The sequence below is a fragment of the Oncorhynchus mykiss genome, chromosome 19, assembly GCF_057628025.1.
Source record: "Oncorhynchus mykiss isolate SJ-2025 chromosome 19, ASM5762802v1, whole genome shotgun sequence".
NCBI lineage: Eukaryota > Metazoa > Chordata > Actinopteri > Salmoniformes > Salmonidae > Oncorhynchus > Oncorhynchus mykiss.
Genome location: NC_143040.1, coordinates 73819583 through 73847542, shown reverse-complemented (window position 1 = coordinate 73847542; position 27960 = coordinate 73819583). Strand labels below are relative to the sequence as shown.

Here is a 27960-nt window from a genome sequence, read left to right as displayed (position 1 = left end):
CCATCCTTCTCCTCAGTTCAGCCAGTCCCCACCACCCCATCCGTCTCCTCAGTTCAGCCAGTCCCCCCCCATCCTTCTCCTCAGTTCAGCCAGTCCCCCCCATCCTTCTCCTCAGTTCAGCCAGTCCCCACCCATCCTTCTCCTCAGTTCAGCCAGTCCCCCCCCCATCCTTCTCCTCAGTTCAGCCAGTCCCCCCCCCCCATCCTTCTCCTCAGTTCAGCCAGTCCCCACCACCCCGTCCTTCTCCTCAGTTCAGCCAGTCCCCACCACCCCGTCCTTCTCCTCAGTTCAGCCAGTCCCCACCCCCCCATCCTTCTCCTCAGTTCAGCCAGTCCCCACCCCCCCATCCTTCTCCTCAGTTCAGCCAGTCCCCACCACGCCATCCTTCTCCTCAGTTCAGCCAGTCCCCACCACCCCATCCGTCTCCTCAGTTCAGCCAGTCCCCCCCATCCTTCTCCTCAGTTCAGCCAGTCCCCCCCCCATCCTTCTCCTCAGTTCAGCCAGTCCCCCCCCCCCATCCTTCTCCTCAGTTCAGCCAGTCCCCACCCCCACATCCTTCTCCTCAGTTCAGCCAGTCCCCCCCCGTCCTTGTCCTCAGTTCAGCCAGTCCCCCCCCCCCCATCCTTCTCCTCAGTTCAGCCAGTCCCCCCCCCCCCCCATCCTTCTCCTCAGTTCAGCCAGTCCCCCCCCCCATCCTTCTCCTCAGTTCAGCCAGTCCCCACCCCCCCATCCTTCTCCTCAGTTCAGCCAGTCCCCACCACCCCGTCCTTCTCCTCAGTTCAGCCAGTCCCCACCACCCCATCCTTCTCCTCAGTTCAGCCAGTCCCCCCCATCCTTCTCCTCAGTTCAGCCAGTCCCCCCCCCCCATCCTTCTCCTCAGTTCAGCCAGTCCCCACCACCCCATCCGTCTCCTCAGTTCAGCCAGTCCCCCCCATCCTTCTCCTCAGTTCAGCCAGTCCCCCCCCCCATCCTTCTCCTCAGTTCAGCCAGTCCCCACCCCCACATCCTTCTCCTCAGTTCAGCCAGTCCCCCCCATCCTTCTCCTCAGTTCAGCCAGTCCCCCCCCCATCCTTCTCCTCAGTTCAGCCAGTCCCCCCCCCCCATCCTTCTCCTCAGTTCAGCCAGTCCCCCCCCCATCCTTCTCCTCAGTTCAGCCAGTCCCCACCCCCCCATCCTTCTCCTCAGTTCAGCCAGTCCCCACCACCCCGTCCTTCTCCTCAGTTCAGCCAGTCCCCACCACCCCATCCTTCTCCTCAGTTCAGCCAGTCCCCCCCATCCTTCTCCTCAGTTCAGCCAGTCCCCACCCCCCCATCCTTCTCCTCAGTTCAGCCAGTCCCCACCACCCCGTCCTTCTCCTCAGTTCAGCCAGTCCCCACCACCCCATCCGTCTCCTCAGTTCAGCCAGTCCCCCCCATCCTTCTCCTCAGTTCAGCCAGTCCCCCCCCCCATCCTTCTCCTCAGTTCAGCCAGTCCCCCCCCCCCATCCTTCTCCTCAGTTCAGCCAGTCCCCACCCCCACATCCTTCTCCTCAGTTCAGCCAGTCCCCCCCCATCCTTCTCCTCAGTTCAGCCAGTCCCCCCCCCCATCCTTCTCCTCAGTTCAGCCAGTCCCCCCCCCCCCATCCTTCTCCTCAGTTCAGCCAGTCCCCCCCCCCATCCTTCTCCTCAGTTCAGCCAGTCCCCACCCCCCCATCCTTCTCCTCAGTTCAGCCAGTCCCCACCCCCCCATCCTTCTCCTCAGTTCAGCCAGTCCCCACCCCCCCATCCTTCTCCTCAGTTCAGCCAGTCCCCCCCCCATCCTTCTCCTCAGTTCAGCCAGTCCCCCCCCCCCATCCTTCTCCTCAGTTCAGCCATCCATCGTCCCAGGCCATTCTAATATGTTATTCTATGGCTGTAGATAGCTGGCGCTACCAAGATTTCCTCCCTGCCCTGCTAGCCTCCAGGGCTCCAGTCTCTACACATCCAGACACCTCATGTTGGAAGACTTGAGGCAAATTTCTGATCCCAAAGTTAGTCGGTTTTATTCCTGTGTAGGTAGTGTCCAAAACACTGAAAAATGTATCTAATGATACATTATTTTTTTTTTTTTAAACCTTTATTTAACTTGTCAGTTAAAGAAAAAAATTATTATTTTCAATGACGGCCTAGGAACAGTGGGTTAACTGCCTTGTTCGGGGGAACAGTGGGTTAACTGCCTTGCTCAGGGGAACAGTGGGTTAACTGCCTTGCTCAGGGGAACAGTGGGTTATAACTGCCTTGTTCAGGGGAACAGTGGGTTATAACTGCCTTGTTCGGGGGAACAGTGGGTTAACTGCCTTGTTCAGGGGAACAGTGGGTTAACTGCCTTGTTCGGGGGAACAGTGGGTTAACTGCCTTGTTCAGGGGAACAGTGGGTTAACTGCCTTGTTCAGGGGAACAGTGGGTTAACTGCCTTGTTCAGGGGAACAGTGGGTTAACTGCCTTGTTCAGGGGAACAGTGGGTTATAACTGCCTTGTTCAGGGGAACAGTGGGTTATAACTGCCTTGTTCGGGGGAACAGTGGGTTAACTGCCTTGTTCAGGGGAACAGTGGGTTATAACTGCCTTGTTCAGGGGAACGGTGGGTTAACTGCCTTGTTCAGGGGAACGGTGGGTTAGCTGCCTTGTTCAGGGGAACGGTGGGTTAACTGCCTTGTTCAGGGGAACAGCGGGTCAACTGCCTTGTTCAGGGGAACAGTGGGTTAACTGCCTTGTTCAGGGGAACAGTGGGTTAACTGCCTTGTTCAGGGGAACAGTGGGTTAACTGCCTTGTTCAGGGGAACAGCGGGTTAACTGCCTTGTTCAGGGGAACAGCGGGTCAACTGCCTTGCTCGGGGGAACAGAGGGTTAACTGCCTTGTTCAGGGGAACAGTGGGTCAACTGCCTTGTTCAGGGGAACAGCGGGTCAACTGCCTTGCTCGGGGGAACAGTGGGTTAACTGCCTTGTTCAGGGGAACAGTGGGTTAACTGCCTTGTTCAGGGGAACAGCGGGTTAACTGCCTTGTTCAGGGGAACAGCGGGTCAACTGCCTTGTTCAGGGGAACAGTGGGTCAACTGCCTTGTTCAGGGGAACAGTGGGTTAACTGCCTTGCTCATGGGAACAGTGGGTTAACTGCCTTGCTCAGGGGAACAGTGGGTTAACTGCCTTGTTCAGGGGAACAGTGGGTTAACTGCCTTGTTCAGGGGAACAGCGGGTCAACTGCCTTGTTCAGGGGAACAGTGGGTTAACTGCCTTGTTCAGGGGAACAGCGGGTCAACTGCCTTGTTCAGGGGAACAGCGGGTCAACTGCCTTGTTCAGGGGAACAGAGGGTTAACTGCCTTGTTCAGGGGAACAGTGGGTCAACTGCCTTGTTCAGGGGAACAGTGGGTTAACTGCCTTGTTCAGGGGAACAGCGGGTCAACTGCCTTGTTCAGGGGAACAGCGGGTCAACTGCCTTGTTCAGGGGAACAGAGGGTTAACTGCCTTGTTCAGGGGAACAGTGGGTTAACTGCCTTGTTCAGGGGAACAGCGGGTCAACTGCCTTGTCATTTCGGGGATTTGATCTTGCAATCTTTCGGTTACTAGTCCAACGCTCTAACCACTAGGCTACCCTGCCACCCCGAGGAGTTAATGCTTGTGTATTATGGATAGTGCCCACACTGATTGTCGTCACAGTATCTCTGCATTCAAATTGACCTTTGATAAAAATGCAATTGTGTTAATTGTCGGTAGTTTATGCCTGCCCATACCATAACCCCACCGCCACTATGGGGCACTCTGTTCACAATTGTGACATCAGGTGAAGAAGCCGGATGTGGAGGTCTTGGGCTAGCGTGGTTACACATGATCTGTGGTTGTGAGGCCGGTTGGACGTACTGCCAAATTCTCTAAAGGCGGCTTAGTTCTCTGGCAACAGCTCTGGTGGGCATTCCTACAGTCAGCATTCCAATTGCACGCTCCCTCAAAACCTGAGACATCTGTGGCATTGTGTTGTGTAACAAAACGGCACTATTTAGTGGCCTTTTATTCAAATCAAATTGTATTGGTCACATACACAGGGTTAGCAGATGTTATTGGTCACATACACAGGGTTAGCAGATGTTATTGGTCACATACACATGGTTAGTAGATGTTATTGGTCACATGGTTAAGCAGATGTTATTGGTCACATGGTTAGCAGATGTTATTGGTCACATACGCATGGTTAGCACATGTTATTGGTCACATACACATGGTTAGCAGATGTTATTGGTCACATGCACATGGTTAGTAGATGTTATTGGTCACATACACATGGTTAGTAGATGTTATTGGTCACATGGTTAGTAGATGTTATTGGTCACATGGTTAGCAGATGTTATTGGTCACATACACATGGTTAGTGTTTGTGTTCAAATACTGGAGAGTTGAGACCAAATCACGGACGCTGGACAGAGTGGATTTCAGTTGTAACAAAAGACAGTTTTAATGAGTCAGAGATATCTTGTCCCGCAGTTTTACGTGCACGGACCTAGTTCACATAACTCGGCAAGGAGCCAGGTGAAAAAGAGGCCTATACAATGGTTACATACATTTTTATACATAGAATAAAGTAGGTGGAGTCTTGTCGTTTCGGTCTTCTTGACTGGTCGGAGGGTTGGAGGCGGGCCTTGCTCTAGCCAGAGCGGGCCCCATTGGTGCACAGCAAAAGTTCTTTGCTCTTGGGACCGGCCAGTTAGAGGGAGATGAGATGTGTGTTTATATAAGGAAGAGGGGGTCAGTCTTATGGCTGGGTGTATGTGTTCTTACGACGGAATGTCTTTGTTTATATGAGCTATGTGTATGAATATTTATATAACATTAGCACATGTTATTGGTCACATACACATGGTTAGTAGATGTTATTGGTCACATACACATGGTTAGCAGATGTTATTGGTCACATGGTTAGCAGATGTTATTGGTCACATACACATGGCTAGCAGATGTTATTGGTCACATACACATGGCTAGCAGATGTTAATGCGAGTGTAGCGAAATGCTTGTGCTTCTAGTTCCCGACAGTGCAGTAATATCTAACAAATGTAGTCTCTCTGATATCCAATAGTTCTGTTTGTAATAACATGTAAGGTTTTCTGGGCTAACAATGTAAGAAATAATATATTGAACTAAATACTGCACAGTTTCCGAACGACTAGAATCGAGGCACTTCTCTGTCGGCGCCATTTTTAATCAAGCTGAGAGAACAGTCTATTGTCCCCCAGCACAAGGTGCACCTGTGTAATGATCATACGGTTAAATCAGCATCTTGATATGTTGTGGATGGATTATCTTGTGCAAAACATTTGACTCAAATAAGCTTTTTGTGCAGTATGGAACATTTCTGGGATCTTTTATTTCAGCTCATGAAACACGGGAACCAACACTTGCCGTGTTTATTTTTGTGTTCAGTGTAAATGCCTGCTGCCACTGTATCGACGCCATGGGACACAGTTTATCATAGCGTACTATGGGACACAGTTTATCATAGCGTACTATGGGACACAGTTTATCCTAGCGTACTATGGGACACAGTTTATCCTAGCGTACTATGGGACACAGTTTATCATAGCGTACTATGGGACACAGTTTATCATAGCGTACTATGGGACACAGTTTATCATAGCGTACTATGGGACACAGTTTATCATAGCGTACTATGGGACACAGTTTATCATAGCGTACTATGGGACACAGTTTATCATAGCGTACTATGGGACACAGTTTATCATAGCGTACTATGGGACACAGTTTATCATAGCGTACTACGGGACACAGTTTATCATAGCGTACTACGGGACACAGTTTATCATAGCGTACTATGCTTTGTTATGGCCGATTTAGATTGAGAGCACATCATTGCCCTCGTCGTCCCGATCATCACCGGTTGCATCGCCGCCTGGTATGGCAACTGCTCGGCGTCCGACCGTAAGGCGCTACAGAGGGTAGTGTGTACAGCCCAGTACATCACTGGGGCCAAGCTTCCTGCCATCCAGGACCTATATACCAGGCGGTGTCAGAGGAAGGCCCTAAAAATAGTCAAAGACTCCAGTGACCCCAGTCATAGACTGTTGGCTCTAGTACCACATGGCAAGCGGTACCGGAGCGCCAAGTCTAGGTCCAAAAGGCTCCTTAACAGCTTCTACCCCCCAAGCCAAAAGACTGCTGAACAATTAATCAAATGGCCACCGGTGTTAGGGTTTTCTTGCGGTGAAGGGGGGTCGGACCAAAATGCAGCGTGGTAATTCCGATACATGTTTAATAAAAGATCAACACGAACAATACAAAAACAATAAACGTAACATGAAAACCTAAACAGCCTATTCTGGTGCAAACTAACACAGAGACAGGAACAATCACCCACGAAACACTCAAAGAATATGGTTCCCAATCAGAGACAACGATAAACACCTGCCTCTGATTGAGAACCACTCCAGGCAGCCATAGACTTTTCTAGAGAACCCCACTATACCACAATCCCATAACCTACAAAAAACCCCAAGACAAAACACACCACATAAAATAACCCATGTCACACCCTGGCCTGACCAAAATAATAAAGAAAACACAAAATACTAAGACCAGGGTGTGACAAGCGGACTATTTACATTGTTTCAGAAAGTAGGCTGGCCCTCTCTTGGAAGTTTTTGGTACAGTGCCTTCAGAAGGTATTCACACCCCTTGACTTTTTACAAATTTAGTTGTTGAAGCCTGAATTTAAAATGGATTAAAATGAGGTCTACACACACACACACAATACCCCATAATGTTAAAGTGGAATTTTGTTAGTAGAAAATGTTCTACATTTATAAATTAAAACATTTTTTGTCAAGAAGGGAACAGCTCTGGGATTTCACCATGAAGCCAATGGTGACTTTAAAACAGTTACAGATTTGAATGGCTGTGATAGGAGGTAACTGAGGATGGATCAACAACCACTGTAGTTACTCCACAATACAAACCTAAATGACAGAGTGAAAAGAAGGAACCCTGTACAGAATAATAATATTCCACAACATGCTTCCTGTTTGCAACAAGAGAAAAAACGTGGCAAAGCAATTCATTTTTTTGTCCAGCGTACACAGCGTTATGTTTGGAGAAAACACTGAAGCATGCTGGGTTTGTCATCGGCAAAAATAAATAGAGCTAAGCACAGGCTGTAGGAAAACCTGGTTCAGTCTGCTTTCCACCAGACACTGAGAGATGAATTCACCTTTCAACAGGACAATAACCTAAAACACAAGGCCAAATCTACACTGCAGTTGTTTACCAAGAAGACAGGGAATGTTCCTGAGTGGCCCAGTTAACAGTGTTGACTTAAATCGGCTTACATCTATGGCAAGACTTGAAAATGGCTTTCTAGCCATGATCAACCACCGACTTGACAGGACTTTGGAGTATTTTGTGTAGGTCGTTGACAATTTAAAAACAACATCTATTTTAATCTCACTTTGTAACACAACAAAATGGAGAACATGTCTCAAGGGACTGTAGATCATTACACTTTTTTTTTTGTTGTTTATAAAGCCCTCTTGCATAAACTTCAGTCTTTTAATGAGATACTAGACCTTTTTCTAATAACTCTACAGACCCTTTCCATCTACACTGAGTTGGGTATATCTGCTTTCAGTTGTTCTGGGGGGGCCGTGTTGAATGATCTACGATGCAGTTTAAAATGGGAGGAATTGATGCCTTTTAGGGCATTTCAGACAGTTGTTAGAATTACCTTTTTACTGAAGAATGTGTTGTTGTTTTTTTAGATTGTTTTGCTTTTTGTTAATTAATAATAGTAGTTAATAATAGTAGTTAATAATAGTAGTTAATAATAGTTAGTTAATAGTAGTTAATAATAGTAGTTAATAGTAGTTAATAATAGTAGTTAATAATAGTAGTTAATAATAGTTAGTTAATAATAGTTAGTTAATAATAGTAGTTAATAATAGTTAGTTAATAATAGTTAGTTAATAATAGTTAGTTAATAATAGTAGTTAATAATAGTAGTTAATAATAGTTAGTTAATAATAGTAGTTAATAATAGTTAGTTAATAATAGTTAGTTAATAATAGTAGTTAATAATAGTAGTTAATAATAGTTAGTTAATAATAGTTAGTTAATAATAGTTAGTTAATAATAGTAGTTAATAATAGTAGTTAATAATAGTTAGTTAATAATAGTAGTTAATAATAGTAGTTAATAATAGTTAGTTAATAATTGCAGGTTTTTTAATAGTAGTTTAATGTGTTTTAATCAAGGCTGGATTAATGCAAGAGGTCACCGGGGTTGAAAAATGTATACAGTATATACAGGAAGTATTCAGACCCCTTGACTTGTTCCACATTTTGTTACGTTACAGCTTTATTCTAAAATGGATTTAAAAATATTTCTCATCAATCTGCATACAATATCCCCTAATGACAAAGCAAAAACATTTTTCATTTTTTTGGCACAAAAAAATAAATGAAATATCACATTTCCATTAGTATTCAGACCCTTTACTCAGTACTTTGTTGAAACACCTTTTGGAAGCGATTACAGCCTTGAGTCTTCTTGGGTATAACACTACGAGCTTGGCACACCTGTATTTGGGGAGTTTCTCCCATTCTTCTCTGCAGATCCTCTCAATCTCTGTCAGGTTGGATGGGGAGCATCGCTGCATAGCTATTTTCAGGTCTCGTCAAGTCTGGGCTCTGGCTGGGCCACTCAAGGACATTCTGAGACTTGTCCCGAAGCCATTCCTGCGTTGTCTTGTCTGTGTGCTTAGGGTCGTTGTCCTGTTGGAAGGTGAACCTTTGCCCCAGTCTGAGGTCCTGTGCGCTATGGAGCAGGTTTTCATCAAGGATCTCTGTGTACTTTTCTCTGTTCATCTTTCCCTCCATCCTGACTAGTCTCTCAGTCCCTGTCGCTGAAAAACATCCCCACAGCATGATGCTGCCACCACCATGCTTTACTTTAGGGATGGTGCCAGGTTTCCTGCAGACGTGACGCTTGGCATTCAGGCCAAAGAGTTCAATCTTGGTTTCATCAGAACAGAGAATCTTGTTCTATCAAATCTACATTATTAGTGTGTGTGTGTAGCAAAATGCTTTTTTTTCTTTTTCCTCATAACAATACAGACATTTTAAAAGTAAATTCATGGAATTAAGAAATATATATAAATATTAGGATGAGCAATGTCGGTGTCACGTTGTAAGGAGGAGGCGCAGCGTGATACCCGTACATTCTTCTTTATTAAATGAATGAGACACTGAACAAACTAACAAAATAACAAAACGAACGTGAAGCTGCGCCTCCTCCTTACAACGTGAAGCTATACAAAACGAGTGCTGACACTAAACACAGAACAACAACCCACAAAACCAAAGGGGTAAATGGCAACCTAAATAGGATCCCCAATCAGAGATAAACAGCTGCCTCTGATTGGGAACCAATTCAGGCCACCATAGACTTACAAATACCTAGAACTACCAACACCCCTAGACATACGAAACCCCCTAGACAATACAAAAACGAACATACCTACTCTCGTCACCACTTGCCCTAAACAAAATAATAACGAAAACGGAGATATCTAAGGTCAGAGCGTGACAGTCGGAGTGGCATTGACTAAAATACTGCTTTACTCATCTGTATACACTGTATGTAAACATTATTACATTGACCAGTGATTCTATGTATATAGTAGTTTTCCCCCAGTGATGCGTTCTGCAGACCTCACCGCCCTCTGCAGAGCCCTGCGTTTGCGGGCGGTGCCGTTGCCGTACCAGGCGGTGATACAGCCAGACGGGATGCTCTCAATGGTGCATCTGAAAGTTTGAGTGTCTTAGGGGCCGAGACTCATTTCTTCAGCTTCCTGCGGTTGAAGAGGCGCCGTTGAGCTTTCTTTACCTCACTGTCTGTGTGGGTGGACCATTTAAGGTCATATGGTCATTTGGTAAAAAAGCCAATTTGACATTTGCTCAGTACATTGTTTTCAGTGGGGAAATGTCTGCTGTTAATGATAATGCAGAGGATTTTCCCAAGGTTTCTGTTGACTCATATCCCACGGTAGTTATTGGGGTCAAATTTGTCTCTGCTTTTGTGGATTGGGGGTGATCAGTCCTTGGTTCCAAATATTGGGGAAGATGCCAGAGCTGAGGATGATGTTAAAGAGTTTAAGTATAGCCAAATGGAATTTGTAGCCAATTGGAATGTGTGGTCTGTATATTTTATAATTTCATTGAGGATATCTTCAACACCACAGGCCTTTTTGGGTTTAAGGGTTGTGTATTTTGTCCTGTAGTTCGTTCAATGTAATTGGAGAATCCAGTGGGTTCTGGTAGTCTTTTAATAGCTGATTCTAAGATTTGTAATTGATCCTGTATATGTTTTTTCTCTTTGTTATTGAGACAATAAGCTTGACGAAGTGGTTTACCCATACATCTCTGTTTTGGATAGATGACTCTTCGTGTTGTTGTTTATTTAGTACGTTCCAATATCCCCAGAAGTAGTTCGATTGTATGGATTCTTCAATTAGATTCTTCTGTCTCTCTGTCTAAGAAAACACCAGCCCCCCTACGTCATAGCTTTTCTCTCTCTCTCTGGTTTTGGGCCAGGCCAGCGTGTGTTTTTAATCAGTCTGCCACAAGCTGTTGTAGTGATGTAATGCTGCTGAGGTTTCTGTGTGTTTCTCTCTCTCTCTCAGAACATCAGCCCCCCTACATCATAGCTGTCCTGCCTCGCTATGTGGAGATCAGGACCTTTGAACCCAGACTGCTGGTCCAGAGTGTGGAGCTACAGAGACCACGATTTATCACCTCAGCTGGGTGAGAGGATATTTATTGTCCAGATATGTACCTTTTGTTTTCTGAAGGAGGGAATCCAACCAACCGTACTGGAAACCACTGCCACGCAGATCAGATGTTACGCAGATCAGATGTTACGCAGATCAGATGTTACGCAGATCAGATGTTACGCAGATGAGATGTCACGCAGATGAGATGTCACGCAGATGAGATGTCACGCAGATGAGATGTCACGCAGATGAGATGTCACGCAGATGAGATGTCACGCAGATGAGATGTCACGCAGATGAGATGTCACGCAGATGAGATGTCACGCAGATGAGATGTCACGCAGATGAGATGCCACGCAGATGAGATGCCACGCAGATGAGATGCCACGCAGATCCGATGTCACGCAGATCCGATGTCACGCAGATGAGATGTCACGCAGATGAGATGTCACGCAGATGAGATGTCACGCAGATGAGATGTCACGCAGATGAGATGTCACGCAGATGAGATGTCACGCAGATGAGATGTCACGCAGATGAGATGTCACGCAGATGAGATGTCACGCAGATGAGATGTCACGCAGATGAGATGCCACGCAGATGAGATGCCACGCAGATGAGATGCCACGCAGATGAGATGCCACGCAGATGAGATGCCACGCAGATCCGATGTCACGCAGATGAGATGCCACGCAGATGAGATGCCACGCAGATGAGATGCCACGCAGATGAGATGCCACGCAGATGAGATGCCACGCAGATGAGATGCCACTCAGATGAGATGCCACGCAGATCCGATGCCACGCAGATCCGATGTCACGCAGATGAGATGTCACGCAGATCCGATGCCACGCAGATCCGATGTCACGCAGATCAGATGTCACGCAGATCAGATGCCACTCAGATCCGATGCCACGCAGATCCGATGCCACGCAGATCCGATGTTACGCAGATCAGATGTTACTCAGATCAGATGTCGTTATTTTATAGCTTTGCTGGATCAACTATCCCATGTTTTTGATGTAGAACGTTTTTGTCAACCATCACACACTCGTAATAAAAACAATCTCTCCCTTCTCTTGTTGTTCCCTCCTCCTCTCTGTCTGTCCCAGGCCTAATATAGTGTACGTTGCCAGCAACCATTTTGTCTGGCGCCTGGTACCTGTGTCCATCGCCAGTCAGATCAGACAGTTACTACAGGACAAGCAGTTTGAACTGGCCCTGCAACTGGCGGTGAGTAATTACCCCATCACTACTATTACTACTACTAATACTACTACTACTACTACTACTACAAATACTACTACTACTACCACCACTACTGCTACTAATAATAATACTACTACTACTACTACTACAAATACTACTACTACTACCACCACTACTGCTACTAATAATAATACTACTACTACTACAAATACTACTACTACTACCACCACTACTGCTACTAATAATAATACTACTACTACTACTACTACTACAAATACTACTACTACTACCAATACTACCACTACTACCACTACCACTACTGCTACCACTACTGCTACCACTACTACTACTACTACTACCACTACTACTACCACTACCATCACTAGTACTACTACTACTACTACTATCACTACTACTACTACTACTACTACTATCACTAATACTGCTAATACTAGTACTACTATTCAAATTACTACTATCACTGGTACTACTACTACTACTATCACTACTACTAATACTACTAATACGATCACTAATAGCGCTAATACTAGTACTACTATGCGTATTACTACTATCACTAATACTACTAATACTAGTACTACTATCGCTAATACTACTATTACTATCACTTTTACTACTACTCCTATCGCTAATACTACTAATACTAGTACTACTATTACTACTACTACCACTACGGCCACTACTACTATTACTATCACTACAACTACCAATACTAGTATTGATACTAATATCACTACTACTAATACCACCACTATGACTACAATTACTAGTCCTATTACTACTATTACTAATACTACTACTATTACTACCACTACTACTACTAATACTACTACTACTATCACTACTACTAATAAAATACTACTACCACTACTACTACCAGTACTACTACTGTTAGAGTTGCGTAAATTCGAATCTGGTATCAGGATAAATATGACAATGACTCACCGATTTTTATACTATGTATTTTTTATTAGCTAAGCAATAAATGGCAATTGCAACTTTCGTATATACGGGTTCACTGAATCACCACGCAGGGCAGAACAGGGAACTGACAGGATGTATGTAAACAGTGTTCTTAGATAGGCCAACAGACGGGTTGGAACTGTCTATCACAGTAGAGGCTGGGCGTGGTTTAGACTTGCTCAGCCTATTGCAGGCGCTCAGGCGGGTCCCCGCCTCTTGGCGCTTCTTGGAGTCCTCCCTCCGTCAATATATAGATCCTTACTGTTCTGGTATCGCAGCCTAGTTATAACAGTTGCTCAGTTCCTGCTATTGTGTTGTTCAGTATTTTTCCATCTCAGTTAAACCTCGTGATGACCACCCCTCCCTATACCTAAATGACCACAACTTTGTAAGATACAGCAAGTCACACCATGTGCTCAATATTGTTACATCCAAACACAAGGACAAAGCATCTGCTGGGCTGTTATCTACAGTTTTGCAACATGCAGGTCACACCATGTTACTCAGTTCTTGTCACACACACAAACAGGCAAGTAGATGTAGCAAGCAGTTGTTTAATCTCATGATGATGCTCAAGTGCACAAATGCAGACACCTCACACAGCCAACATCAGATAATATTTAATCATATATATGGTAATGGCTATAATGTAAAACACAGAATCGCACACTACTGCTACTACCTCTACTTCTGCTACTACTATTACTACTACTACTACTACTACCACTACAACTACTACCAGTACTACTACTACTACTACTACTACTACTACCAGTACTACTGCTACTACCAGTACTACTGCTACTACTACCAGTACTAATACTACTAATACTACTATTACTGCCACTACTACCACTATTAGTACTCAAGTGAACAAATGCAGATACCTCACACTACTACTAATACCGCCACTACCACTGACATACAAATCAATAAAATCCAGACAGAAAATATTTACACAAGAAGCAATCTAATATCACACAGTCAAACTCTCAGTCGTTTAGTAAGTTCACCACACCACCACTACCACCATTACCACATGGATTCACACACTGCGTTTTAAAATCCGGACCACTCCTTTAAGGGTGTGTGGGGGGGGGGGATCCGGACCACTCTTTCAGGGGGAACAGAGATAATATATAGGTCAGAGGGTTAGCAGTGGGACAGAGATAATATATAGGTCAGAGGGTTAGTAGTGGGACAGAGATATGATAAAAACCAGAGGGTTAGCAGAGGGACAGAGATATGATACTGACCTGTCATGGTGTGACTCACTACATCCCTATATGCCTCTCTCTCCATCCCTCTCTCCTCTCCTCCCTCCCCATGACCTCTTTCCCCTCCTCCATCCCTCTTATTCTTCTCCCCTCCTCCATCCCTCTCTCCTCTCCTCTCTCCCCATTACCTCTTTCCCCTCCTCCATCCCCATGACCTCTTTCCCCTCCTCCATCCCTCTCTCCCCCAGAATATGAAGGATGACGTGGAAGGAGATAAGAGACAGCAGATTCACCACATCCAGAATCTCTATGCCTTCAATCTGTTCTGTCAGAAGAGATTCGATGACTCCATGCAGGTGTTCGCTAAGCTCGGCACAGGTGAGCTTCTGGCTGTCCGTTAACTACCTGTCCGTTAACTACCTGAACAGGTCTGTCCGTTAACTACCTGAACGGGTCTGTCCGTTAACTACCTGAACAGGTCTGTCCGTTAACTACCTGTCTGTTAACTACCTGAACGGGTCTGTCCGTTAACTACCTGAACAGGTCTGTCCGTTAACTACCTGAACGGGTCTGTCCGTTAACTACCTGAACGGGTCTGTCCGTTAACTACCTGAACGGGTCTGTCCGTTAACTACCTGTCTGTTAACTACCTGAACGGGTCTGTCCGTTAACTACCTGTCTGTTAACTACCTGAACGGGTCTGTCCGTTAACTACCTGAACGGGTCTGTCCGTTAACTACCTGAACAGGTCTGTCCGTTAACTACCTGAACGGGTCTGTCCGTTAACTACCTGAACGGGTCTGTCCGTTAACTACCTGAACGGGTCTGTCCGTTAACTACCTGTCTGTTAACTACCTGAACGGGTCTGTCCGTTAACTACCTGAACGGGTCTGTCCGTTAACTATCTGAACGGGTCTGTCCGTTAACTACCTGAATGGGTCTGTCCGTTAACTACCTGAACGGGTCTGTCCGTTAACTACCTGAACGGGTCTGTCCGTTAACTACCTGAACGGGTCTGTCCGTTAACTACCTGTCTGTTAACTACCTGAACGGGTCTGTCCGTTAACTACCTGAACGGGTCTGTCCGTTAACTACCTGAACGGGTCTGTCCGTTAACTACCTGAACGGGTCTGTCCGTTAACTACCTGAACGGGTCTGTCCGTTAACTACCTGAACGGGTCTGTCCGTTAACTACCTGAACGGGTCTGTCCGTTAACTACCTGAACGGGTCTGTCCGTTAACTACCTGAACGGGTCTGTCCGTTAACTACCTGAACAGGTCTGTCCGTTAACTACCTGAACGGGTCTGTCCGTTAACTACCTGAACGGGTCTGTCCGTTAACTACCTGAACGGGTCTGTCCGTTAACTACCTGTCTGTTAACTACCTGAACGGGTCTGTCCGTTAACTACCTGTCCGTTAACTACCTGAACGGGTCTGTCCGTTAACTACCTGAACGGGTCTGTCCGTTAACTACCTGAACGGGTCTGTCCGTTAACTACCTGAACGGGTCTGTCCGTTAACTACCTGAACGGGTCTGTCCGTTAACTACCTGAATGGGTCTGTCCGTTAACTACCTGAACGGGTCTGTCCGTTAACTACCTGAACGGGTCTGTCCGTTAACTACCTGAACGGGTCTGTCCGTTAACTACCTGAACGGGTCTGTCCGTTAACTACCTGAACGGGTCTGTCCGTTAACTACCTGTCTGTTAACTACCTGAACGGGTCTGTCCGTTAACTACCTGAACGGGTCTGTCCGTTAACTACCTGAACGGGTCTGTCCGTTAACTACCTGAACGGGTCTGTCCGTTAACTACCTCTCCGTTAACTACCTGAACGGGTCTGTCCGTTAACTACCTGAACGGGTCTGTCCGTTAACTACCTGAACGGGTCTGTCCGTTAACTACCTGAACGGGTCTGTCCGTTAACTACCTGAACGGGTCTGTCCGTTAACTACCTGAACGGGTCTGTCCGTTAACTACCTGAACGGGTCTGTCCGTTAACTACCTGAACGGGTCTGTCAGTTAACTACCTGAACGGGTCTGTCCGTTAACTACCTGAACGGGTCTGTCCGTTAACTACCTGAACGGGTCTGTCCGTTAACTACCTGAACGGGTCTGTCAGGTCTCTAATGGCACCCTTTTCCCTACGTAGTGTGCTACTTTAGATATGCTGCCTTACCTACGTTGTGTACAGCAGTACTGCGTACCATCGTCCCATCTGGGACATTAAAGTTAATGTTAACCAATATAAAGCCTCTGGTCAACAGCAGTGTACAGGGAATAGAGGGTGGTAGTAACGCTGTACCTTCTCCCTTCCAACAGATCCCACCCATGTGATTGGTCTGTATCCAGACCTGCTCCCCGCTGACTACCGTAAACAGCTGCACTACCCCAACCCCTTGCCCAGTCTGTCTGGAGCAGAACTGGAGAAGGCTCACCTGGCGCTCATAGACTACCTGACACAGGTGGGTGGGGGGGTTGTAAACCAGCGTGTAGTATTGTCCCTGTTAGATGATGTGTGTTGTCCCTGTTAGATGATGTGTGTTGTCCCTGTTAGATGATGTGTGTTGTCCCTGTTTGATGTGTATTGTCCCTGTTAGATGATGTGTGTTGTCCCTGTTAGATGATGTGTGTTGTCCCTGTTAGATGATGTGTGTTGTCCCTGTTAGATGATGTGTGTTGTCCCTGTTAGATGATGTGTGTTGTCCCTGTTAGATGATGTGTGTTGTCCCTGTTAGATGATGTGTGTTGTCCCTGTTAGATGATGTGTATTGTCCCTGTTAGATGATGTGTGTTGTCCCTGTTAGATGATGTGTGTTGTCCCTGTTAGATGATGTGTGTTGTCCCTGTTAGATGATGTGTGTTGTCCCTGTTAGATGATGTGTATTGTCCCTGTTAGATGATGTGTGTTGTCCCTGTTAGATGATGTGTGTTGTCCCTGTTAGATGATGTGTGTTGTCCCTGTTAGATGATGTGTGTTGTCCCTGTTAGATGATGTGTGTTGTCCCTGTTAGATGATGTGTGTTGTCCCTGTTAGATGATGTGTGTTGTCCCTGTTAGATGATGTGTGTTGTCCCTGTTTGATGTGTATTGTCCCTGTTAGATGATGTGTGTTGTCCCTGTTAGATGATGTGTATTGTCCCTGTTTGATGATGTGTGTTGTCCCTGTTAGATGATGTGTATTGTCCCTGTTAGATGTGTATTGTCCCTGTTAGATGATGTGTGTTGTCCCTGTTAGATGATGTGTGTTGTCCCTGTTAGATTATGTGTATTGTCCCTGTTAGATGATGTGTGTTGTCCCTGTTAGATGATGTGTGTTGTCCCTGTTAGATGATGTGTGTTGTCCCTGTTTGATGTGTATTGTCCCTGTTAGATGATGTGTGTTGTCCCTGTTAGATGATGTGTGTTGTCCCTGTTAGATGATGTGTATTGTCCCTGTTTGATGATGTGTGTTGTCCCTGTTAGATGATGTGTATTGTCCCTGTTAGATGTGTATTGTCCCTGTTAGATGATGTGTATTGTCCCTGTTAGATGATGTGATGTGTGTTGTCCCTGTTTGATGATGTGTATTGTCCCTGTTAGATGATGTGTATTGTCCCTGTTAGATGATGTGTATTGTCCCTGTTAGATGATGTGTATTGTCCCTGTTAGATGATGTGTATTGTCCCTGTTAGATGATGTGTACTGTCCCTGTTAGATGATGTGTACTGTCCCTGTTAGATGATGTGTACTGTCCCTGTTAGATGATGTGTATTGTCCCTGTTAGATGATGTGTATTGTCCCTGTTAGATGATGTGTGTTGTCCCTGTTAGATGATGTGTCCCTGTTAGATGATGTGTGTTGTCCCTGTTAGATGATGTGTGTTGTCCCTGTTAGATGATGTGTGTTGTCCCTGTTAGATGATGTGTGTTGTCCCTGTTAGATGATGTGTGTTGTCCCTGTTAGATGATGTGTGTTGTCCCTGTTAGATGATGTGTGTTGTCCCTGTTAGATGATGTGCATTGTCCCTGTTAGATGATGTGTGTTGTCCCTGTTAGATGATGTGTATTGTCCCTGTTAGATGATGTGATGTGTGTTGTCCCTGTTAGATGATGTGTATTGTCCCTGTTAGATGATGTGTATTGTCCCTGTTAGATGATGTGTACTGTCCCTGTTAGATGATGTGTACTGTCCCTGTTAGATGATGTGTGTTGTCCCTGTTAGATGATGTGTATTGTCCCTGTTAGATGATGTGTATTGTCCCTGTTAGATGATGTGTACTGTCCCTGTTAGATGATGTGTGTTGTCCCTGTTAGATGATGTGTCCCTGTTAGATGATGTGTGTTGTCCCTGTTAGATGATGTGTCCCTGTTAGATGATGTGTCCCTGTTAGATGATGTGTACTGTCCCTGTTAGATGATGTGTATTGTCCCTGTTAGATGATGTGTATTGTCCCTGTTAGATGATGTGTATTGTCCCTGTTAGATGATGTGTATTGTCCCTGTTAGATGATGTGTATTGTCCCTGTTGGATGATGTGTATTGTCCCTGTTGGATGATGTGTATTGTCCCTGTTTGATGATGTGTATTGTCCCTGTTTGATGATGTGTATTGTCCCTGTTTGATGATGTGATGTGTATTGTCCCTGTTAGATGATGTGATGTGTGTTGTCCCTGTTAGATGATGTGTGTTGTCCCTGTTAGATGATGTGTGTTGTCCCTGTTAGATGATGTGTGTTGTCCCTGTTAGATGATGTGTGTTGTCCCTGTTAGATGATGTGTGTTGTCCCTGTTAGATTATGTGTGTTGTCCCTGTTAGATGATGTGATGTGTGTTGTCCCTGTTAGATGATGTGTGTTGTCCCTGTTAGATGATGTGTGTTGTCCCTGTTAGATGATGTGTGTTGTCCCTGTTAGATGACGTGTGTATGTTTTTGATTCTATGGAACCCACGACTCAGTGACTAGTGGACTATCCTGACCTAGGGGACTATCCTGACCTAGGGGACTATCCTTCCCTAGTGGACTATCCTTCCCTAGTGGACTATCCTTCCCTAGTGGACTATCCTGACCTAGGGGACTATCCTGACCTAGGGGACTATCCTGACCTAGGGGACTATCCTGACCTAGGGGACTATCCTGACCTAGGGGACTATCCTTCCCTAGTGGACTATCCTGACCTAGGGGACTATCCTGACCTAGGGGACTATCCTTCCCTAGTGGACTATCCTGACCTAGGGGACTATCCTGACCTAGGGGACTATCCTGACCTAGGGGACTATCCTGACCTAGGGGACTATCCTGACCTAGGGGACTATCCTGACCTAGTGGACTATCCTGACCTAGGGGACTATCCTGACCTAGTGGACTATCCTTCCCTAGTGGACTATCCTTCCCTAGTGGACTATCCTTCCCTAGTGGACTATCTCGACCTAGGGGACTATCTCGACCTAGGGGACTATCTCGACCTAGTGGACTATCCTTCCCTAGTGGACTATCCTTCCCTAGTGGACTATCTCGACCTAGGGGACTATCCTGGCTCCATAAATACAATGAAATGTGTGCGTTCCAGAAACGCAGCCACCTGGTGAAGCAGCTGAACGACTCCGAGCCGTCCACCCCGTCTCCCCTCATGGAAGGGACTCCCACCATCAAGAGCAGGAAGAAACTCCTGCAGATCATCGACACCACGCTGCTCAAATGCTACCTGCATGTACGTATGGATACCTCAGATGTACTCCCCCATTCCATTGTAATGCTACCTGCATGTACGTATGGATACCTCAGACGTACTCCCCCATTTCATTGTAATGCTACCTGCATGTACGTATGGATACCTCAGACGTACTCCCCCATTTCATTGTAATGCTACCTGCATGTACGTATGGATAATTCCATGGTAACGGAACTTCGCTTTATACCAAATTAAAAACCATTGATTTTCAAAGTTTAATAAATAACTTTTTAACAATTTGCCCTGGTGTCCCCTGTGCTAATCTAGTGTCTCTCTCCAGACCAACGTGTCCCCTGTGTTATTCTACTGTCTCTCTCCTCTCTCCAGACCAACATGGCCCTGGTGTCCCCTGTGTTAATCTAGTGTCTCTATCCTCTCTCCAGACCAACGTGTCCCCTGTGTTAATCTAGTGTCTCTCTCCAGACCAACGTGTCCCCTGTGTTAATCTAGTGTCTCTCTCCAGACCAACGTGTCCCCTGTGTTATTCTACTGTCTCTCTCCTCTCTCCAGACCAACGTGTCCCCTGTGTTAATCTAGTGTCTCTCTCCTCTCTCCAGACCAACGTGTCCCCTGTTAATCTAGTGTATTTCTCCTCTCTCCAGACCAACATGGCCCTGGTGTCCCCTGTGTTAATCTAGTGTATCTCTCCTCTCTCCAGACCAACGTGGCCCTGGTGTCCCCTGTGTTAATCTAGTGTCTCTCTCCAGACCAACGTGTCCCCTGTGTTAATCTAGTGTCTCCTCTCTCCAGACCAACGTGGCCCTGGTGTCCTGTGTTAATCTAGTGTCTCTCTCCAGACCAACGTGTCCCCTGTGTTATCTCCAGACCAATGTGTCCCCTGTGTTAATCTAGTGTCTCTCTCCTCTCTCCAGACCAACGTGTCCCCTGTGTTAATCTAGTGTCTCCTCTCTCCAGACCAATGTGCCCCTGGTGTCCCCTGTGTTAATCTAGTGTCTCTCTCCAGACCAACGTGTCCCCTGTGTTAATCTAGTGTCTCTCTCCAGACCAACGTGTCCCCTGTGTTAATCTAGTCTCTCTCTCCAGACCAACGTGTCCCCTGTGTTAATCTAGTGTCTCTCTCCAGACCAACGTGTCCCCTGTGTTAATCTAGTGTCTCCTCTCTCCAGACCAATGTGGCCCTGGTGTCCCCTGTGTTAATCTAGTGTCTCTCTCCAGACCAACGTGTCCCCTGTGTTAATCTAGTGCTTCTCTCCAGACCCTGTGTTAATCTAGTGTCTCTCTCCAGACCAACGTGTCCCCTGTGTTAATCTAGTGTCTCCTCTCTCCAGACCAACGTGGCCCTGGTGTCCCCTCTGTTGCGTCTGGATAATAACCACTGTCACATTGAGGAGAGTGAGTACATCCTGAAGAAGGCCCACAAGTACAGCGAGCTCATCATCCTCTATGAGAAGAAGGGCCTGCATCAGAAAGGTAATGAACACCATCACACCTCCTCCTCCATGCTTCAAAGGTAATGAGCACTAACACACCTCCTCCTCCATGCTTCAAAGGTAATCAGCACTAACACACCTCCTCCTCCATGCTTCAAAAGTAATGAGCACTAACACACCTCCTCCTCCATGCTTCAAAGGTAATGAGCACTAACACACCTCCTCCTCCATGCTTCAAAGGTAATGAGCACTAACACACCTCCTCCTCCATGCTTCAAAGGTAATGAGCACTAACACACCACCTCCTCCATGCTTCAAAGGTAATGAGCACTAACACACCTCCTCCTCCATGCTTCAAAGGTAATGAACACTAACACACCTCCTCCTCCATGCTTCAAAGGTAATGAGACTTGTCGCTCTGGCATCTCAAATCTGATCTTTGTTTTTTCTTCACTAATGGTTCTTTTGACCAATCAGATCGGCTCCCTTGACAATAATTGTGCTTCATGTGTAAATGCAGCGTATCGACGCTAGACATCAGTCACAGCGTGCGGGGTATGTGGAGCAATAACACTACACTACATATTAGTCATTTAGTAAACACTCTTATCCAGAGTTAGAATTAGTGCATTCAACTTGCATAGGTAAAACAACCACATACCAACACCATCATTGTGGCTAAAACCTTCCGAAATAGCTGCGACCTACAAAGTCTGTGCTAGTGAGAGTAGAAGACGGTGTTACAGAGAGAGCATCTGTTGTTCTGAGCATGCAGGAGGACCAGAGAGGGAGAGGATATGTTGTTCTGAGCATGCAGGAGGACCAGAGAGAGAGAGGATCTGTTGTTCTGAGCATGCAGGACCAGAGAGAGAGAGAGGATCTGTTGTTCTGAGCGTGCAGGAGGACCAGAGAGGGAGAGGATCTGTTGTTCTGAGCGTGCAGGAGGACCAGAGAGATAGGATCTGTTCTGAGTGTGCAGGAGGACCAGAGAGAGATGATCTGTTGTTCTGAGCATGCAGGAGGACCAGAGAGAGAGGATATGTTGTTCTGAGCGTGCAGGAGGACCAGAGAGAGAGGATCTGTTGTTCTGAGCGTGCAGGAGGACCAGAGAGAGATGATCTGTTGTTCTGAGCATGCAGGAGGACCAGAGAGAAAGGATCTGTTGTTTTGAGCGTGCAGGAGGACCAGAGAGATATGATCTGTTGTTCTGAGCATGCAGGAGGACCAGAGAGAGAGAGAGCATCTGTTGTTCTGAGCATGCAGGAGGACCAGAGAGAGAGAGAGCATCTGTTGTTCTGAGCATGCAGGAGAACCAGAGAGAGAGAGCATCTGTTGTTCTGAGCATGCAGGATCCCTCTGAGCTCTGCTCTCTCTGTGGTGTGTCCTGTCTGAATGAAGGATCCCTCCCAGAGCTCTGCTCTCTGTGGTGTGTCCTGTCTGAATGAAGGATCCCTCCCAGATAAACTCGGGAGTCCCCATGGTTTGTCTCCCAGGACTGGAGGCTGGCCCACACTGTGGTTGGACAGTCATCCTCATACCTCTTAGATCATAGCTGTCTTCATGCTATTAGTGCTGGTTTTGGGCCAGGCCAGTGTGTGTTTTTAATTAGTCTGCCACAAGCTGTTGTAGTGATGTAATGCTGCTGAGGTTTCTGTGTGTTTCTCTCTCTCCCTCTCTGCCTCTCCCTCTCTCTCTGTCTCTCTGTCTCAATTTAAAGGTGTAGATACTAGAGGTCGACAGATTATGATTTTTCATCAACCATGTGTAGTTATAACTAGTGATTATGATTGATTGATTGTTTTTTATAAGATAAGTTTAATTCTAGCTAGCAGCTTACCTTGGCTTCTACTGCATTCGCGTAACAGGCATTCGCGTAACAGGCAGGCTCCTCGTGGAGTGCAATGAGAGGCTGGAGGTTAGAGTGTTGGACTGGTTAACGGTAAGGTTGCAAGATTGAATCCCCCAAGCTGACAAGTTCAAGGGCAGAACGACAGATTTTTACCAAGGCAGTTAACCCACTGTTCCTAGACCAGTTAACCCACTGTTCCTAGACCAGTTAACCCACTGTTCCTAGACCAGTTAATCCACTGTTCCTAGGCCAGTTAACCCACTGTTCCTAGACCAGTTAACCCACTGTTCCTAGGCCAGTTAACCCACTGTTCCTAGACCAGTTAACCCACTGTTCCTAGGCCAGTTAACCCACTGTTCCTAGGCCAGTTAACCCACTGTTCCTAGACCAGTTAACCCACTGTTCCTAGACCAGTTAACCCACTGTTCCTAGGCCAGTTAACCCACTGTTCCTAGGCCAGTTAATCCACTGTTCCTAGACCAGTTAACCCACTGTTCCTAGGCCGTCATTGAAAATATGAATGTTTTCTTAACTGACTTGCCTAGTTAAATAAAGGTATTAAAAAATATATTTAAAAATCGATTGTTATTTCCGATTGTTATGTAACTTGAAATCGTCCCTAATTAATCGGCCATTCTGATTAATCGGTCGACCTCCGACCTCTAGTAGATCCAGGACAGTAATCCATTGGGAGTGTGTTCTCCTGAATATTCAAGGACTTGTGCTCAGTAGACCGTAATGATACTGTAACCTCAAACCTCCCCTGGTCTTGTAACTCACCTCGTGTGTGTTTCCATCTCCCAGCCCTACAGGTGGTGTTGGATCAGTTGCACCAAGGCTAACTCTCCTCTCTTCCTCCCCCAGCCCTACAGGTGTTGTTGGATCAGTTCCACCAAGGCTAACTCTACCCTCTTCCTCCCCCAGCCCTACGGGTGTTGTTGGATCAGTTGCACCAAGGCTAACTCTCCTCTCTTCCTCCCCCAGCCCTACAGGTGTTGTTGGATCAGTTCCACCAAGGCTAACTCTCCTCTCTTCCTCCCCCAGCCCTGCAGGTGTTGTTGGATCAGTTCCACCAAGGCTAACGTTCCTCTCTTCCTCCCCTACAGGTGTTGTTGGATCAGTTCCACCAAAGCTAACTCTCCTCTCTTCCCCCCCAGCCCTACAGGTGTTGTTGGATCAATTCCACCAAGATTAACTCTACTCTCTCCTCCCCCAGCCCTACAGGTGTTGTTGGATCAGTTCCACCAAGGCTAACTCTCCCCCCCCAGCCCTACAGGTGTTGTTGGATCAGTTCCACCAAGGCTAACTCCCCCCCCCCCAGCCCTAGAGGTGTTGTTGGATCAGTTCCACCAAGGCTAACTCTCCCCCCCCAGCCCTACAGGTGTTGTTGGATCAGTTCCACCAAGGCTAACTCTCCCCCCCCAGCCCTACAGGTGTTGTTGGATCAGTTCCACCAAGGCTAACTCTCCCCCCCAGCCCTACAGGTGTTGTTGGATCAGTTACACCAAGGCTAACCCCCCCCCCCCCAGCCCTACAGGTGTTGTTGGATCAGTTCCACCAAGGCTAACTCTCCTCCCCCAGCCCTACAGGTGTTGTTGGATCAGTTCCACCAAGGCTAACTCTCCTCCCCCAGCCCTACAGGTGTTGTTGGATCAGTTCCACCAAGGCTAACGTTCCTCTCTTCCTCCCCTACAGGTGTTGTTGGATCAGTTCCACCAAGGCTATCTCTTCACCCCCAGCCCTACAGGTGTTGTTGGATCAGTTCCACCAAGGCTAACTCTCCTCTCTTCCCCCCCCAGCCCTACAGGTGTTGTTGGATCAGTTCCACCAACGCTAACTCTCCTCCCCCAGCCCTACAGGTGTTGTTGGATCAATTCCACCAAGACTAACTCTACTCTCTCCCCCCCCCCAGCCCTACAGGTGTTGTTGGATCAGTTCCACCAAGGTTAACTCTCCCCCCCAGCCCTACAGGTGTTGTTGGATCAGTTCCACCAAGGCTAACTCTCCCCCCCAGCCCTACAGGTGTTGTTGGATCAGTTCCACCAAGGCTAACTCTCCCCCCCCAGCCCTACAGGTGTTGTTGGATCAGTTCCACCAAGGCTAACTCTCCCCCCCAGCCCTACTGGTGTTGTTGGATCAGTTCCACCAAGGCTACCCCCCCCCCCCAGCCCTACAGGTGTTGTTGGATCAGTTCCACCAAGGCTAACTCTCCCCCCCAGCCCTACAGGTGTTGTTGGATCAGTTCCACCAAGGCTAACTCTCCCCCCCCAGCCCTACAGGTGTTGTTGGATCAGTTCCACCAAGGCTAACTCTCCCCCCCCAGCCCTACAGGTGTTGTTGGATCAGTTCCACCAAGGCTAACTCTCCTCTCTTCCTCCCCTACAGGTGTTGTTGGACCAGTCCACCAAGGCTAACTCTCCTCTCTTCCTCCCCTACAGGTGTTGTTGGACCAGTCCACCAAGGCTAACTCTCCTCCCCCAGCCCTACAGGTGTTGTTGGATCAGTTCCACCAAGGCTAACTCTCCCATCTTCCTCCCCCAGCCCTACAGGTGTTGTTGGACCAGTCCACCAAGGCTAACTCTCCTCTCTTCCTCCCCCAGCCCTACAGGTGTTGTTGGATCAGTCCACCAAGGCTAACTCTACCCTCTTCCTCCCCCAGCCCTACAGGTGTTGTTGGACCAGTCCACCAAGGCTAACTCTCCCCTCTTCCTCCCCCTGCCCTACAGGTGTTGTTGGATCAGTTCCACCAAGGCTAACTCTCCCCTCTTCCTCCCCCAGCCCTACAGGTGTTGTTGGACCAGTCCACCAAGGCTAACTCTCCCCTCTTCCTCCCCCAGCCCTACAGGTGTTGTTGGACCAGTCCACCAAGGCTAACTCTCCCCTCTTCCTCCCCCAGCCCTACAGGTGTTGTTGGACCAGTCCACCAAGGCTAACTCTCCCCTCTTCCTCCCCCAGCCCTACAGGTGTTGTTGGACCAGTCCACCAAGGCTAACTCTCCTCTCTTCCTCCCCCAGCCCTACAGGTGTTGTTGGATCAGTTCCACCAAGGCTAACTCTCCTCCCCCAGCCCTACAGGTGTTGTTGGATCAGTTCCACCAAGGCTAACTCTCCTCTCTTCCTCCCCCAGCCCTACAGGTGTTGTTGGATCAGTTCCACCAAGGCTAACTCTACCCTCTTCCTCCCCCAGCCCTACAGGTGTTGTTGGACCAGTCCACCAAGGCTAACTCTCCCCTAAAGGGGCATGAGAGGACTGTGCAGTACCTCCAGAGACTGGGTGAGTGTTTCTCCCCACACCACGTCAACACTGTTGTAAACTATCCAGAACTGGCTTATAGACATACAATAGGCTTTACAGACAGACATACAATAGGCTTTACAGACAGACATACAATAGGCTTTACAGACAGACATACAATAGGCTTTACAGACATACATACAATAGGCTTTACAGACAGACATACAATAGGCTTTACAGACAGACAGGCTTTACAGACAGACATACAATAGGCTTTACAGACAGACATACAATAGGCTTTACAGACAGACATACAATAGGCTTTACAGACAGACATACAATAGGCTTTACAGACAGACATACAATAGGCTTTACAGACAGACATACAATAGGCTTTACAGACAGACATACAATAGGCTTTACAGACAGACAGATTAGTGTTCGACTGACAGAGAACACCTGAACACAGTTATAACACACTCCCACTCTCCTCTCTCTCTCTCTTTCTCTCCTCAGGGATGGAGAATCTAGGCATCATCTTTGAGTTCTCTCCCTGGGTGTTGAAGATCTGTCCTGAAGACGGACTGAAGGTGAGACTGGCTCAATTCCAAATCTACCCCTTTCCCTAAACCCCTGCACTCGATGAAGTCACACTCGTTGAAACGTGTTTAGTACTGCAGAATCGAGAGCCACTTGGAGATCAAACAAAGGAATCAACAAATACATCATTTTCTAAACACCCTCCGACTGAAAATCATAAAACAAGAAAATTAGCGCAGTATTTATATTGTGTGTCTCTGTCCCAGATCTTCACTGAGGACCTGACGGAGGTAGAGACCCTGCCCAGAGACAAGGTCCTGAACTTCCTGAAGGAGGGCTTTAAGGAGCTGGCTATCCCCTACCTGGAGCACATCGTACACGTCTGGGAGGAGACGGAGCCAGAGTTCCATAACGTCCTCATTCAGCTGTACCTGGAGAGGGTCCAGGGGCTCATGAAGCAGTACCTCAACTCCCTGCCCGAGGGTAAGACCTGCTACTACTACTATCACTACTACTACTACTATCACTAATATACTACTACTACTATGTAAGACCTGCTACTAATACTACTACCACTACTATTACTACTATTACTACTATCATTACTACTACTAATACTACTATCACTACTACCACTACTGCTACTACTACTATCACTAATATACTACTACTACCACTATTACTACTATTACTACTATCACTACTATTACTACTATCATTACTACTACTAATACTACTATCACTACTACCACTACTACTATCACTAATATACTACTACTACCACTATTACTACTATTACTACTATCACTACTATTACTACTATCATTACTACTACTAATACTACTATCACTACTACCACTACTACTACTACTAATACTACTACTACTAATACTACTACTACTACTACTACTACTACTACTACTACTATCACTAATATACTACTACTACCACTATTACTACTATTACTACTATCACTACTATTACTACTATCATTACTACTACTAATACTACTATCACTACTACCACTACTACTACTACTAA

At 46.7% G+C, this 27960-nt stretch overlaps 1 protein-coding gene across 3 annotated transcripts in view; it reads left to right on the top strand.

Annotated features, from left to right (window-relative positions):
* The window catches only part of LOC110498297 (vam6/Vps39-like protein), a 61872-nt gene that overhangs the window by 14410 nt on the left and 19502 nt on the right, over window positions 1-27960 (top strand). For 2 of the 3 annotated variants that reach the window (XM_090211720.1, XM_090211719.1), the window contains exons 10-18: window positions 10697-10817; window positions 11899-12019; window positions 14445-14574; window positions 16519-16661; window positions 19744-19884; window positions 21195-21336; window positions 26332-26418; window positions 26896-26969; window positions 27186-27402. In XM_090211720.1, the coding sequence (XP_090067846.1) occupies window positions 10697-10817; window positions 11899-12019; window positions 14445-14574; window positions 16519-16661; window positions 19744-19884; window positions 21195-21336; window positions 26332-26418; window positions 26896-26969; window positions 27186-27402 (1176 nt within the window). Of the gene's footprint in view, window positions 1-10696; window positions 10818-11898; window positions 12020-14444; window positions 14575-16518; window positions 16662-19743; window positions 19885-21194; window positions 21337-24009; window positions 24063-26331; window positions 26419-26895; window positions 26970-27185; window positions 27403-27960 lie in introns of those variants that run through there. The other variant, XM_090211721.1, reaches the window with a different exon arrangement.